The following is a 15,385-nucleotide window of genomic DNA, read 5'->3' as shown; positions in this document are numbered from 1 at the left end:
TTGTCTTCTGTTATTGCCATATATCTGTAATTAATGCATTGATTGAGGACTTCATGTGGAGAATGGAAAGTAATATGTATGTCATGCAAAGCAGGGTTCAGTTGTAGCTCTTCCATAATTTTTATCTTCAAATCACTTAAGGTCTTTAACTTATGGCGTATCATCATATAACAACACTGGATACCCGGACCTTGAAATGGAAATCCGTCATAAGGGTTGGCATTGCTAAGGGATCCACCGTAGTATATATTTAAATAGATCATTATCAACCTATAGATCATCAAGTGCAATTGTGTTAGTGACAAATTTATAACTCTCAATCAACATTAATCACAAAACTTTGGGTATGACATGCCAACAATACTAACCTCAACCAAATTTGTATATACTCACATCCAAATCATTCTAGAGGCATGACTTTCAAAGCCCATTCAAATAAGATATGATGAACAAAAATATTATAGCAACTAGTTACCCATTGAAATCTTTGTTACAAATCTGAAACAACTATATCTTGAAATAATTTATACTAAAAAGACTGTAATGGGTGTCTTAGGTATCAAACTCATAATCCATTTCATACCAATGACAAAAACCTAAAAGTACTAAATATTCCTAACAATGGATCACAATATTTAGTACTAAATATTCCCAATATTAATTTTGAATAAAAACCTAGCATAATCACAATATTTGGTACTAAATATTTCCCCAATACTAAATATTTCCAATAATTAATCACAATATTAATTTTTTTTTAAAAACTTACAAAATAATTTAATCACAATATTTACACTAACAAAAAATAAGCAAATATTCCCAATATGTTGTAATAACATAATTAATCACAATATTTGGTACTAAAAATTCCCAATTTACAATCACAATATTAATTTCCTAAAAAAAATTTAGCAAATAATTTAATCACAATATTTACACTAACAAAAAAAAAAAATTTTCCAAATATGTTGTAATAACATTAATCACAATATTTAGTACTAAGTATTTCCAATAATTAATCATAATAATAATTAAAAAAAACTAACAAATAATCACAATATACTAACAAACTACCCACAAACAAACAAACAAACTAATCACAATATTTACACTAACAAACAAAAAAACAAAAATTTTCCTAATATGTTCTAATTGTTTCTTAAAAAAAATAACCTAGCAAATAACCACTATATTTAACTAACAAAAAATATTATCAATATTGTAAAAAACATTACCTGAGAGTTGATAAAAGTTGAGTGTGATTGTTGTGTGAGTGATGAAGTAAGTTGTGTGAGTGATGAGGGTTGTGTGACTGGTGCTGCTGTGAGAGCAGAAGAGAAATGAGAGCATAAGTGAGCCGGGTAGGGGGGAAAAAGGTCCCAGTTGGGACCCACATGACACGTGGATGGGTTGGGGACCATTCACAGAAATCGAGTTCAGGAGTCTCGATTTTCAGAAGCAAATAAATCGAGCCTCCTTGACTCGAGTTACATCCACGTGCCCGAAAACCATGGTGCCCAAAAATCGAGTCCAGTAGACTCGATTTATCTTAAGTGATCACGTGACCAAAAATCGAGTCCAGTAGACTCGATTTACTAAAGTGATCACATGCGCCCCCGTGAGTGTGGAAAATAGAAATCGATTTCATTGAACTCGATTTTCTTGACCAAAAATCGAGTTCATTGAACTCGATTTTTGTGCCTACGTGGCCTCCCTGTCCAGCTCAGCCAGTGCCGCGATGGAGAAATATAAACCGAAAATCGAGTCCAATAGACTCGAATTGTTAGAAACCAAATATGTTTCAAACCTTTGCTTACTAATGATATAGTATGATATAGTTTGAGTTTTGTAGTTTGTTCTGTAAACGCCCTGTATTTGTTTTAACAAAAGCTTGTCATCTTCGTCCTCCGTCGCCTACTCGGCCTCCATCACCGCCAGCGACATGCAGCCATGATGGGTTAGATCTGTTTTCTTCTGATTTCATTAGTTTTATGAGAAAGACCGTGTTTTGTGATTCGATTGCGTTTTGTGTTTTGTTGTCATTTGTAGCAAATGCTGAAAGAAATGATTTGGAGTTGCTACAGTGCTCGCTTGGTCAAGAGAGCTACTGTGGCAACTCTAAAAAAAAATTTGCAAAAATTCGAATTTTGGAGAGGTTGTTGTTGGAGCTGATGATTTTTTTTGTGGGTTTGCTCTCCAAAAATGGGTTTGAAGCATCTATTGGAGATGCTCTACTATTCGGGATTCATGGCGGTGTTGCGACGAAGATCGATGAGATTACGATGGGGTGGAAATTGGTTTTCCCGACGATAATTTGACGGGAACAAATTGCAGAGTAAGAGGAAATCGAGGAAGTGGAGATGGGGTTTAGAATTAAAGTTACTACAATGAACCAAAACCCCTTGGCCTCCCTCAAAATTTTCCCACTATCCAAACACCAAACCTCTTCTCTTGCCACCTACACGATCCAAAACCCACATGCCAATCTAAACAGAGAAGCAATTCCCGCCAATGTTTCCCCTCGTTCACCCCAAAAAACCCACTTGGTTCCCTCCAATAACATGACCCAGGAAACCAAAACTAGCCATTTTTCAAAACAATCCACACCCTTTGCTCAGCCTGATCTTAGTCACGTGATTTATTCAAATAAAATTATCACCAACTATATTCGAGCTGGTGATTTTGATTCTGCTCTTAAAGTGTTTGAGAATATGACAGTTAGGACTACAGTCACTTGGAATTCAATCTTGGCTGGTTATTCAAAAAAACCTGGGAAAATGAAAGAAGCCTGTGAACTGTTTGATAGAATTCCTGAACTAGACACTGTGTCATACAATATAATGTTAGCTTGTTATTTGCAAAATACTGATCTAGATACTGCACGGGTTTTCTTTGATAAGATGCCTGTTAAGGATACCGCGTCTTGGAATACAATGATATCGGGTTTTGCTCAAAATGGGAAGATGGGGGAGGCACGAAAGTTGTTTTTGGTGATGCCAAAGAAAAATAGTGTGTCGTGGAGTGCAGTGATCTCAGGGTATGTGGAATGTGGGGATTTGGATTCTGCGGTGGAGTTGTTTGAGGTGGCGCTGGAGAAGAGTGTGGTTGCATGGACTGCCATGATTACTGGGTATATGAAGTTTGGGAAGATTGGATTGGCAGAGAAAATGTTTCAAGAGATGCCTGTGAAAAATTTAGTGACATGGAATGCTATGGTTGCAGGTTATGTTGAGAATGATTGTTCAGAGGATGGTCTGAAGCTTTTTAGGAAAATGGTGGGAGTTGGGATTAGGCCAAACCCATCAAGCTTGAGTAGCGCTTTATTGGGTTGTAGCAATCTATCTGCATTGCATTTGGGCAAACAAATTCATCAGTTGGTTCTTAAGTCTCCATTGTATCGTGATACAACAGCAGGAACTTCATTGATTAGCATGTATTGTAAATGTGGAGGTTTGGAGGATGGCATGCGATTGTTTCATGAGATTCCAAAAAAAGATGTAGTCACTTGGAATGCAATGATTTCTGGTTATGCTCAGCATGGGGCAGGTGAAAGAGCTCTCCATTTGTTTAATAAGATGAGGGATGAGGGAATGAAGCCAGATTGGATTACCTTTGTTGCAGTGTTATTAGCTTGCAATCATGCAGGACTGGTAGATCTTGGGCTTCAATATTTTGACTTAATGGTAAGGGATTATGGAGTTGAAGCTAAGCCAGACCACTATACATGTATGGTTGACCTTCTTGGTCGGGCAGGTAGGTTAGTTCAAGCTGTGGATCTAATAAAGAAAATGACTTTCAAACCCCATGCTGCCATTTTTGGCACACTTTTGGGTGCTTGTAGGATCCACAAGAATCTAGAGCTTGCTGAGTATGCTGCAAAGAGCTTGCTTGATATTGATTCTGCCAGTGCAGCCGCTTATGTTCAATTGGCTAATGTTTATGCTGCCAAGAGCAGATGGGACCATGTTGCTAGAATTCGACGATTAATGAAAGAAAATAATGTAGTGAAGATGCCTGGGTATAGTTGGATCGAGGTAAAGAATGTGGTTCATGAGTTCAGGTCAGGTGATAGGGTTCACCCAGAATTGGCCTTTATACATGAGAAACTGAAAGAACTGGAGAAGAAAATGAAGTTGGCAGGCTATGTTCCAGATCTTGAATTTGCATTACATGATGTGGGGGAAGAGCAGAAAGAGCAGCTTTTGTTATGGCATAGTGAAAAATTGGCCATTGCTTTCGGGCTCATAAAAGTGCCATTAGGGAATCCAATCCGAGTTTTTAAAAATTTGAGGGTATGTGGAGATTGCCACCGCGCTATCAAGTACATATCAGCAATTGAAAGGAGGGAAATCATTGTTAGAGATACTACAAGATTCCACCATTTCAAAGGTGGGGTTTGCACTTGTGGTGATTATTGGTAAGCTTGCAAAAACTGAGGTTTCTTTGAAAGTTTTTCTCCAAGAAAATCTTCTGGTGCATGGGCTGTGCAGCAAGTTTATGTATATCTGGCCTAAGACTTCCCCATACATGAAATTGATAATTTTTTCTTAGGGAAAGTCAGGCTTACCCCCATAAGGGAGCTGGTGAGTCAAACCGAAGTTCACCCCTTTGCAGGACAGCTGGATGGGCCATTAGTGTTGACTATTAGTTATCTCTATATTAAAAATGAAAACCCAAATTGATTTAATCCTCAAAGTTTGATCCTTAATAGAAAGTGTTGCTTATGTGAATAAGTCCCTCATTGCATCTAAGGGATGAAGACTAGAGTCAAAATATTATGGAAGGAAAAGATTTGTTTGATGTTATATAGATTATAGACTGAATCAATTTTTATAGAAAATCTGGATTTATTTTAGTTGTATTCAAATCAGACAAAATTAATATATGTGTGTCTATATAATATACTTTCATGGAATATTTTTCTGTCCATCGCTCACGTGAAGACTGAAAAGTGAAAACAAACCAAAGTCTTACTTCTTGTTGTTGCTTGAGTTACTCTGCTCAGCCAATTTACTATAGTTGTTCTCAAGTCTATAAGTATTTGGGCTCTGTTATGTTTCTGTGTTGAAATTTACTATTTTTGTTGGATAGGTTTTTAATGTTTTGCCCTCTGGAAGTTGTAATTTGTTGTTGGTTGCTTTTGAAATGGATTTCTAAGCTTTTGCTCTCATGAGGTTTTGTTGGGCTCGGGCTTTTTTTATTAAAAAAAAAATCCAAAATTTTGTAATTTTGTTCTTAAATTGCTATCATGTAAAGTAGTTCCTGTGAGAAACTGATGTAAAATTTCTTTATTGTTGCATGTTTGCTGCCCTGTTGCTGTTTTTTGTGTATGTTGTGTTTGCTATATGTAAGGGTTCTTTTTCTTTTGTGTATGATGTTTTTGTTTTTAGAATTTGACTGATACAAGGTGAGCCAGGCTTAACTAAATTTGATTTAGAAATGTTATAAAGTTGAGCGCATTAGAGGTCTAATGGAGAGTGAGTGAGGGTGTGGAAGTGTGGGAGAATAGGGGGATTTGATGTTTGGGGGAAAGAAGAAGAAGAAACACTTACTGATCAATATAGCAGGTTATTGTTTTCTCTCTTAATGACTAAGGTTGAATATAATTCAGCAAAACCTCGATAGGTTGGGCTTATAAATCCTTGAGCCCTTTTTCAATTTTACATTGAAAGATTCTGCCCTATTGATGCAGGAGTCATATTGGAATGGATTGGGAAGCTTCATATGGGTTTTGTTGGCCATGTTGTTAGGTATGGTAAAAGAGTATGATTCTAGAATGTGGTATGGTGCAGGGCTCACTCTTTTGAAAGAAATATTCCCAGTCTTGCATTTTATTGCAATTGAAACGGGGCTTCAGTTCACTTGCTTAGGGCCACCTAATGAAAGATCTATACTCTATGTTTGACATGTTATACTCCCAACTTCTCGAATGGGTGAGGGCTGAGGTTCCAGTGGTAGGAGATTCCTTGGAATGTTATATGGTGCACAATGGCTGTGTGTGTGTTTTTTTTTTCTCTCCAAATTTTGAGGTTTGCATGTGAGTTTTATTTATTAATGTGAGTTAGGTAGCTTCATAGAGGGTTTAAAAAAAAAAATTATTGTATCTGAATTGAATAATTTTTATTGAAGTGGAAGTAGAGATCCATAAGCAACTCAAGTTTCTGATCTGATCATTCTTTGTCAAAATGATATTTGTTCTTTATTTTGTTTCTATTAATTAAACATTTCCTGTACATGGGTTCTCACAATTATATGGAAATTTTGTGTTATTCAATACAAAATTCTTGATATTTTAATGGCTTATTGTTGGTTAGGTATCTTGATGACTGATCTGTGCTTAAGTCGAAACAGAAGTGGAAATATGAATATCTTTCATTTCAATCTACAGTTTGTTTCTTTGTTTTCTTTTTTATCATATTCATGTTTGGATTTCTTTTTGTTATGTTATGTTATGTTTAATGCCCATTTTGATTTGCTAAGCAGAAGTTTAGGAGTCCAAGGAATGCATAAATTAAACTTGAAATCAAGGATTTGGTTTAAGGAGATTAACATTGATAAGAATTTGATGATTTATTTGATATTGATTGTCATTCTGCAGCTTTATGCTGATTGTTCCTATCAGGCGGGCTAGTAATGGTGTGGAAATGTGTTCTTGACCAGAACTAAATCAATAAGTGAATAATAATTAAGGTTGTGTTTTGGTGTGTGGGATCCTCCAGCTTTTATGACTGGTTGATTCTCACAGCAGTGGGTTATAGAATCAGCCTATGAGATTTTTTCATTTAGTATGTTTAGGATGAGTAATTATAGAATACTCTCGGAGTACTATAAATATGTATTGCCCTTCCTAGAGTTGATGATGGTTATCAATGCATTCCTATTCTTGTCATGTTAATTTAATCAAGAGAGAAAGGCTTTGGGTAGACTTGATGAATTAGAAAAACCAAGCATTATTGTCTCTGAAATTAATGGATGCAAAAGGTTTGATGAGGAGTTCATGCCAAAGGCATTTGCTTTTATCAATACTTTGGTTTAGTAAAATCCTTTTCCATAGGGTAACTTATTTGAAAAAAGTGGTATTTAAAAATCATTTGAGCATTAGGCAGTGAGATTTTGGAGAATTATGCTGGTTGTTTTTTTGTGCTAAACAAGACAGGTTGGTTGATCTAGATTGATCTTATTTGTAGCTACAAGGGGAATGTGATTGAATCAACATTAAATGACAATGTGCGTTTATCAAGTAGGTCAGTGAGTTCCGTGATATATTTCAATTCCTTTGTGCAATCCCAAACTTTTTTCCTTTGGGTTTTCACGCGTGCTTGGACCACATGATGAAATTAATTTCGACCTCGTACCCGAGTATTAGTTATATGGAAGACAAGTTCAAGCCTTGGGATTTTGCATTTATCTCACTTAAATTTATATCTTTGCAAATGGCGTTGACATGGTCAGCCTCGTCTATTCACAATTTTACACATCCTTGTAGTTTTAGGTTTGACCATGTTGTGGTAGTGGAAGACAAAACCCATTTCATCTGATGTTTAACAGCTTTTGAACCCAGATATTTGATACGTTAAAGTCCATTTTCTTGGGCTTGCTCTTCTGAGCTGGGAAAAAAAATTAGCCACGAGAATCTAGAAAAACAAATGACAGCAGTTTAAGGTCAATTTCAAACACTCATGAATCATGACTGATTAATAAAATACATACTGCATGCCTGCATCTTATGGGAACCAGCCAATATTGCCTTTTCGCTATTTTGGGAAGTCTCCCGCGAACTCGGTCACTCGTGGGTTCAGCCTTGCAGGTCCTTTTTAAGGATTATTATCACCGGTTAAAGTGACGCTTATTTTTTTGGATGTGTAATAAAGGTAACATCCCACGGGCTTGGCATGAATTTTGGATAATAAAATATAAATACTCACATTAAACATATGATTTAACAGAAAATTCAAAATTGAAACGAGAAGGTTGAGACCATTTTCCCTGGGAGGATATTGCTCAATTTTGTAATTTAGGGAGAACATTATACTTTCAGTCCAAAGTTCAAGGTGGGAGAATAAATTTGCCCTAACAATTACAGCATCTGTAGATGTAAAATTTTCGAGCTTCTTTCGCACCTATAATTATCTGGATATACGATCTATGTCTTATTATCAAGAATAACAATTGAATAATATTGATATAATTCTGGAGATAAACACTAAACATCAAGGCCCTCAGGTAGGTAGGGCCTCCAGATAAAATGGAGGGCACAGAAGTCGCACAAGGCAACTAAGTCTAATCTCCAATATTCCTAATTTGTACAAATGTTTTTAAAATCAAATACATTCAAAAGAATGGACTTTACCAAAGTGCTGAACAACTGACACTGGAAAGAAAATTAACAAAATATTCTTCATATCAAAGCATTAGGAAGAGGACTAGTTTTACATGCCATTGAAGACACAGATAAACATTATAAAGCACTATTACTTCTTCCCTTCAAGAAGAGCAGCAACCAGACTTCTGGTTGACAGGCTGTCCCCGAATCTGCACTGTTGGAGGCCTGGCATTGTTCATGGGTTGGCTTGCCATCCTGCACCCAAGAGAAGAAAGAGAGATCATTCCATAAATAATAGCTTGACGATCAAAGAAGGGAAAAAACAAACCAAGAGCGTTGGAACTAGTGATGAATGATATGATACAGTACCTATTCTTGATTTCAGCAGCCATGGCCATGAAAGCCTGTTCCACATTGGTGGCATTTTTTGCACTTGTTTCCATAAAGGGGATCCCAATTTCATCCGCAAATGCCTGACAAAGACACAACATGTGCAAGCGTTATGAGGCGATTTTTGGAACTAAATAGTCCTTTAACAGATAAAATGGAAAGCCTGCATGTTCAGTACCTTGGCTGTCTCATAAGACACAACTTTATTTGCTGTGAGGTCACTCTTGTTGCCGACTAGAAGCTTGTTCACATTTTCACTTGCATAGCGATCAATTTCATTCAACCATTGCTTAACATTGTTGAAGCTCTCCTGATCTGTAACATCATAAACAACCTGCCCAGAAATCCACCAGCTTCAGACAGATTTCTCACAAAAGGAGCTAACTGAGAAGAGAAAGTAGCAAGCCAATAAAATATAAAATGCAGAACTTACAATAATGCCATGAGCCCCACGGTAGTAGCTGCTTGTGATTGTCCTAAAACGTTCTTGACCAGCAGTGTCCCACTGAATGTTCAGAGAATAGCATAAAATGCAATCAGCAATTAACAACAGCATACTTTGACAGCCAGTTTCTACCATGAAAAGTTCTTCACCAACTGGCCACACAATACTTGTAAGACATTGATATAGACTAAAATTAAGTTAAGAGATTTCAAAATTACTAAAACTCTTCCAGATTACACATCTATACTAATATGAAAACCTAGTACGTTTCCAGAACAGGATAAGCAATTCACAAATTTTGAATTTCGATTTAATTGCAATCATCCCCAACACTGCCAACTGACTAACTGAGACAAATTCCCCCTGATCAATGGAGGACTAACATAACATTCATAAACTTACAATTTGGAGTTTAATGGTCTTCCCATCCTGTTCCACGGTGCGAATTTTCTACATGAAAAAGATGATACAAAAGTTATTGATGTATATTGATGTATATCAATGGTTCAAGCCAATGGTGAGGAAGATGAATACTTACAAAGTCAACTCCAATGGTGCTGATGTAGCTATCCAGATAGGAATCGTCCTGGTTTGGAAAGGAAAGAATATAATTACAAAATATCCCTCAGAAAAATTTATCCTAGTGTGGAACACCGACCAGAAACCTTTCACTAGCAAATCAATCACACTAGTATATTAGCTAATAAAATAAGTAAAATATATTTATCCTATCAATTTGCATGAAAAATGACAAATATATATATACTTTTTAAAAAAGGTTGTATATACTAGGGGTCTAATAGGAATTAATACAAATATTATTTCTTTCCTTTGTTTTTCCTCCCAAACCAAACAAAGTAAAGTTATATACATTTTCTCAGCTCCCACTTTTCTATCCCTTCTACCAAACACAAATGAGAAATCAAAAAAGGGTCATTTATTTTAAAAGGAAGAATTCATTGATAACATGTTATTCAGGTTGTACTTGGTAAATTACACTTGCACCCAGTGGATCTTGAACCCACAAACTCTCCTCTATCCCATGGGAGGAGGAAGTGCCAGTTCAACTAGCTCATTGGATACTCCATTGCAATCATATATATATATATATATATGTGTGTGTGTGTGTGTGTGTGTGTGTGTGTGTGTGTGTGTGTGTGTGTGTTTCACTCACCGGCACATACACCTAAACAATTATTTCTTTCTTTTTTATATAATCAAATAGAGATCAGGCCAACAGTAGCTAAGAACAAAAAGACTCCGAGCACTTACAGCGAACCTCAGAAGCAGACAAGATTTTCCAACACCGGAATCTCCAATAAGCAAAAGCTTAAACAAATAGTCACTGCAAATAAGAGAACAGAAAGGAACAACAGATAAATAAAGTTGCACATGATGGCCAACTCAATAGAGAAACACAAACAAAAACCATCCATCCAATTTACAACAGCAAATGAATTAGCACCAGACTCATGCATACACAAACTCAAACATATTATCTTGCACGGAAAACAGAAAATTTCAAAAAACAAGACCCTTATAAAACCCAGCAAGCTCAACACCCACTATTGTGAACAAAACCCATGCCTCATACACACAAAATTTCCACAATTACGTTTAAGACAGCCTCATAATGCAAAATAAAATCAATTACAGCAAAAATGAAGCTAGGGCACTCAAAAATTAATTGATAGCTACAATACTCATAAATATAATGAATTAATATATCAAAAAAAAACAATTGTTCCGTGAATAACATTTTGTCGGCATAGCCAATCATACCTTCACATTCCCACAACAAAATCTCAGAAAATTCGAATTCAGCTTTCGAATTTTGAGCTAAACCAATCAGCTCAATTGGCTAAAATTATAACACACAGAAATACCAAAAAAAAAATAAATAAAAACGTTTATAAGCAAAATTGACCTAAATAGGTCAACGGATCTGGTACGGAAACACCTAGATCTAAATCCTTAGGGCAAATCGAAATACAAAAATGATCAAAGCGAAATTTTAACAATCCAAGCATCGCAGGAATTTATAAGAAATGTAATTTTTCAAGGTATTGAACAAAGAATCATCACAGATCTAAAAAGAATTGGACCAAAAATTTATATGAATTGAGAAAAACACAGGAATTAATAGAAACTAGAAAAAGGGCAAAGATTAGAGTGAGAAATGGAAAAGCAAAAACAAAGAAAACAGAGAACGAATTATAAAGCTTACTATTCGGGATTCATGGCGGTGTTGCGATGAAGATCGATAAAATCACGAGAATCTCGACGAGACGACGATGATATAGTGGAATGGTTTTTCCGGCGATAATTTGACGAAAACGAATTGCAGAATGAGAGAGATGGAGCGTTTATGAAAGGGGGAAGGAGAAATCGAGGAAGTGGGGAATGGAATTGGGGCGTGCGAGTTTATTAAAAATGACCCGAATGCTTGGAATTCTCTCTCTTTCAAATTAATATAGAATTGGGGGCGTTCTGTGACGTGGCAATATGAACGGAATGTCGCCACCTGTCATCAACGGTGACCCGAATTTACAATTTTGGTCATTCTTATTCTACTTCGTGGGATCAGTTTTGTTAGAGTTTCAAGGTGTTAGCTCCTGATGATAGTTTTTTATTATCTGATTAAGATATTAATCAGTTTTTGGTGTAAGTGAGTATTGAATTTCATATTTTTTTTACAACTATTAAAGATTTTACTAGTTAAGTTAGCTGAAACGCACATGTGGAGCATAGTTGATCATGAAAATTTAATTGAACATTTTCAGTATTTTTTTTTTTGGGATAAACATGACACGAGGCGTATAGATTGAAAATGGAATCTTTTGCCTATGCATTGCATCTGAAGCGAAAACGACAATTAAAAGAAATTCCTTTCTATTTTCTTTTTGAGATTTTTCCCTACAATTCTTTGATATATAATAAGAGTAAGAGTTTGTTGCAAACTAAGTTACAATAACTCCTATAAAAATGCATACATGTCAATTCCTCAAATAAATACTTGTCATCAAATGACCACTTGACATGTATGCGTTTTGCTAGAGTTGTTGCATATGAGTTTGCAGCAAATCTTTGCCCATATAATAAAGCCTCTCTTTTGTTTTTTGTTTTTGTTTTTTCTTATTTATTAGTTGCATTAAAAAAATTTATTGAAATAAACTATCTCAAATAGAAACCAAAAATTGGCAAGACTAAAAATTTATACATGTTGATGTTACTTAAATTGCTCACGCTAAAATATATAATCCAAGACAATTTTTGAGATTTGCAGTCAGCAATGACATACACACAAGTAAATGTGCAGAATCATAAATAATGAGAATTTTTTTTTTTTTTTTAATATCACAAGCAAACTCACAACTTTTGTCACAACTCTTTTACATGATAGATTGTAATGGATTACGTATCACTTTCACATGAACTTATTATTTTTTTCCTCCACCAATTATAGTCAACCACATAGAGAATTGTGGCAAAAATTATACATTTTTTTATGGTACTAGATTTTTTGCTAACAAGATTATGTTTACTGGCCATTGACAAACTGATCTGATTAACAACCAAAATTAGTTTTAACCAAATTTAGAAAGCATAAGGGTGATAGTATAACAGTTGTGGTGCCAAGCCGAAGCTAAGGAACGTCAAGAAATCGAACCAAAAAGCCACAAAGAACACAAACCTCATGAATCTCAATGATCAATTCTAGCACCATGCCAATGAGCTCGACTTAAAAGCATTTGCTCTTCAACATGGTCTCAAATGAAGGGCAGTTGTAGGTACGGTTATCTTGACATTTATTGCATGACTATTACTTCATATTGCATTTAGTATGATGCAAGGCCAAGGGGTGTGAGGAGTAAAAGCCGGTGTTCAAGTCTCTAGAATAAAACTTCACACATATACACTTAAATTAAGTTAGAATAGAATTTCTATTTTATATATATATATATATATATAAATAAAGCTGCTTAGGTATGACCTACATACCTGCCCATCAAAGTGATAGAAATAGTTTGCTGGTACTTTGATGATAATAATTTCTATCATGGGGTATATTCATATATATCATTAATGATTATAGAATTTTATGAGACAGATTATAATGGTCAATAGTAGTTGTGCAATCTCTTTTAGAGTTTTTCGTGACCATGTAACAGCTTTTATAAGCAGAGATGTGACATTAGACCAATTACTTGACCATTTATTTGGACATTTAGGTTCAATCTATGTAAATCAGAGCATTTAGTGGCGACTGTGTCACTGTCCATTACAGCCCTATCTCAAGGTCCGTCACACATTGCCTCATATAGACTGTAGTGCCCCCACAGAGTTCATGGTTTCAAAATTTGTAGTACTTTACTAAAGACATAATAATCTTCAAATTGTTGATTGCCTTTTGCGCTTTTTAAAAAAACAGCTGCCAAGCAATGGTTGCTAATATGATTGGGGTAATTTGGGCAAAACGATGTATTTTAATATTAAAATACTAAAATGTTGTGTAATAAATCGCTGGAAAATTGTATATTTTTGAAAATTGCATTTTGGAAATATAATTTCTTTCTGAGTTGGCACTTGCTAAGATGATGAGAGGTGCCAGGTGTGCAACATGAAATAGCAAAATGTGATTTGCAAGATATAATAATGAGAAATAGTATGTCTACAACATTTTCATAATAGTTACAACAAATCTCAGGTGTCAGGTGTCAGGTTGTTACTTGCTATTATTGGTGGGGAAGAATGTAATTTTAGTGGTAGTTTCAAATTAAAATCAATAACAACCCGACACTTAAGATTTGTTATAAAATTATTATGAAAATGTTATGGGCGTAACACTTTTCTATTATTACTATTATATAAATTATATTAGGATAATTATTTTTTTATATTATACTACCTTTGGTACATGGAATCCACATCATCCTCTGCATCTAGATTCTTAAGAATCTAATGTCAAACATCTAGATGTCTAAGAATATAACTATTTCCATGTTTGTTTTGATTTGAAATCTAATAAAAATCTTGAGAATATAAGATGCTTTCCTAAAATACCATTTGATTTGTAAATACAACATCAAGCCTTAAACCTTGTGTGTGTGTGTTTATCAAATATTTAAAAATAAAAAATTATGAGAAGCAAAATATAAATTATAAATCATGGACAAAAAGCGCATTAAATGAGAATCCAAATACTCATGGCATCTAATTCCTTTGCGTGATTTGCAACCAAATGTGAGAATTTTTCAACATTCCCTAGAATCTTAAAACATTATCTTATACCAAACGTCAAGAGTAAACAAATGTGTACAACACTGTACACATTTACAAAAAGTGTACAATATAATAAACTTTACATTGAAGTACTATGTAAACTAAGAATTTTCATATTATTTATTCTTTCTTTTTAGATCAAAATCACATCTTAATCAAGTAGGGAACAACACTTTCTCAAAAAAAAAAAAAAAGTAGGGAACAACAGAAACATGGATTCAATTTTTTTCCTTTCTTTTACGACAAGTAATTAAATTGCAAATCAAAGATTGAATAATTGGGAGTGGGATTTTTTATTTGTTTGTTATTGTTCTTATACTTTCAAGTCAGTCTCCAATTCGTATTTTGGGGGGGGGGGGGGAATCAACACAACATTAATTTCACAACTTTTCAAAGGATCTTATTACCTCTTTAATATTATTGAATGTTTATTTTTGATTTTTTATATATATACACACAATAAATAAGGGATAGAAATGGAACTATTTTAAGACCAAAAGGGACGACCCCCCCTAAACCTAAAAAGACTAGCACTATATTTGGTCGCTGGAAACGGAAGAGAAGAGAAGAAAAAAATGAAAAAGGAAATGATAAAGAAAGGGAAAAGAAAACATTTCTACCATGTATGATTGGAGATAGGCAGGAAAAGGGAAAGTAAAAGAGAAATATCATTCATTCCCTTTGCAAAAAGAAGGAAAATGGGGGAAAAATGTACATCCACAAAAAGTTAAATAGTATGGCCGCACATTTTTAGTGGAGATTTCCCTCCATTTCCACCCAAATTGTATGAAAAACAAATGTGGGATCAGTTGGTTCTTTTTCCCTTCTCTTTCTACTCATTTTCTTTTCTTTTTTGTTCTTTTCTTTTCTTTCCCATCCGTAACAGTGTGGTAAATCTTTTTTTTTTTTTTGGCAAACTGGATGCATTAATAGTGATGATGCGA

The 15,385-nt window shown here is 34.7% G+C and overlaps 2 protein-coding genes across 2 annotated transcripts; one reads left to right on the top strand and one right to left on the bottom strand.

Moving 5' to 3' along the window:
• Positions 1-1,885: 1,885 nt before the first annotated feature.
• Positions 1,886-4,861, top strand: LOC142611623 (pentatricopeptide repeat-containing protein At4g16835, mitochondrial). Its single transcript, XM_075783713.1, has 2 exons — positions 1,886-1,957; positions 2,050-4,861. Exon 2 carries the CDS (start codon positions 2,361-2,363, stop codon positions 4,419-4,421), a length of 2,061 nt encoding a protein of 686 aa, XP_075639828.1. The 5' UTR covers positions 1,886-1,957; positions 2,050-2,360; the 3' UTR covers positions 4,422-4,861.
• Positions 4,862-8,150: 3,289 nt separating this feature from the next.
• On the bottom strand, positions 8,151-11,656 carry LOC142613663 (GTP-binding protein YPTM2). Its single transcript, XM_075786111.1, has 8 exons — positions 11,386-11,656; positions 10,431-10,503; positions 9,697-9,744; positions 9,561-9,608; positions 9,147-9,218; positions 8,892-9,047; positions 8,693-8,796; positions 8,151-8,578 (listed from the first exon to the last, which is right to left on the bottom strand). Exons 1-8 carry the CDS (start codon positions 11,397-11,399, stop codon positions 8,485-8,487), a joined length of 609 nt encoding a protein of 202 aa, XP_075642226.1. The 5' UTR covers positions 11,400-11,656; the 3' UTR covers positions 8,151-8,484.
• Positions 11,657-15,385: the final 3,729 nt, after the last annotated feature.

This window comes from Castanea sativa, chromosome 10 (assembly GCF_040712315.1).
Source record: "Castanea sativa cultivar Marrone di Chiusa Pesio chromosome 10, ASM4071231v1".
Taxonomy (NCBI): domain Eukaryota; kingdom Viridiplantae; phylum Streptophyta; class Magnoliopsida; order Fagales; family Fagaceae; genus Castanea; species Castanea sativa.
The sequence above is the reverse complement of the archived record's forward strand: the minus strand, read 5'-3'. Positions and strand labels throughout refer to the sequence as shown.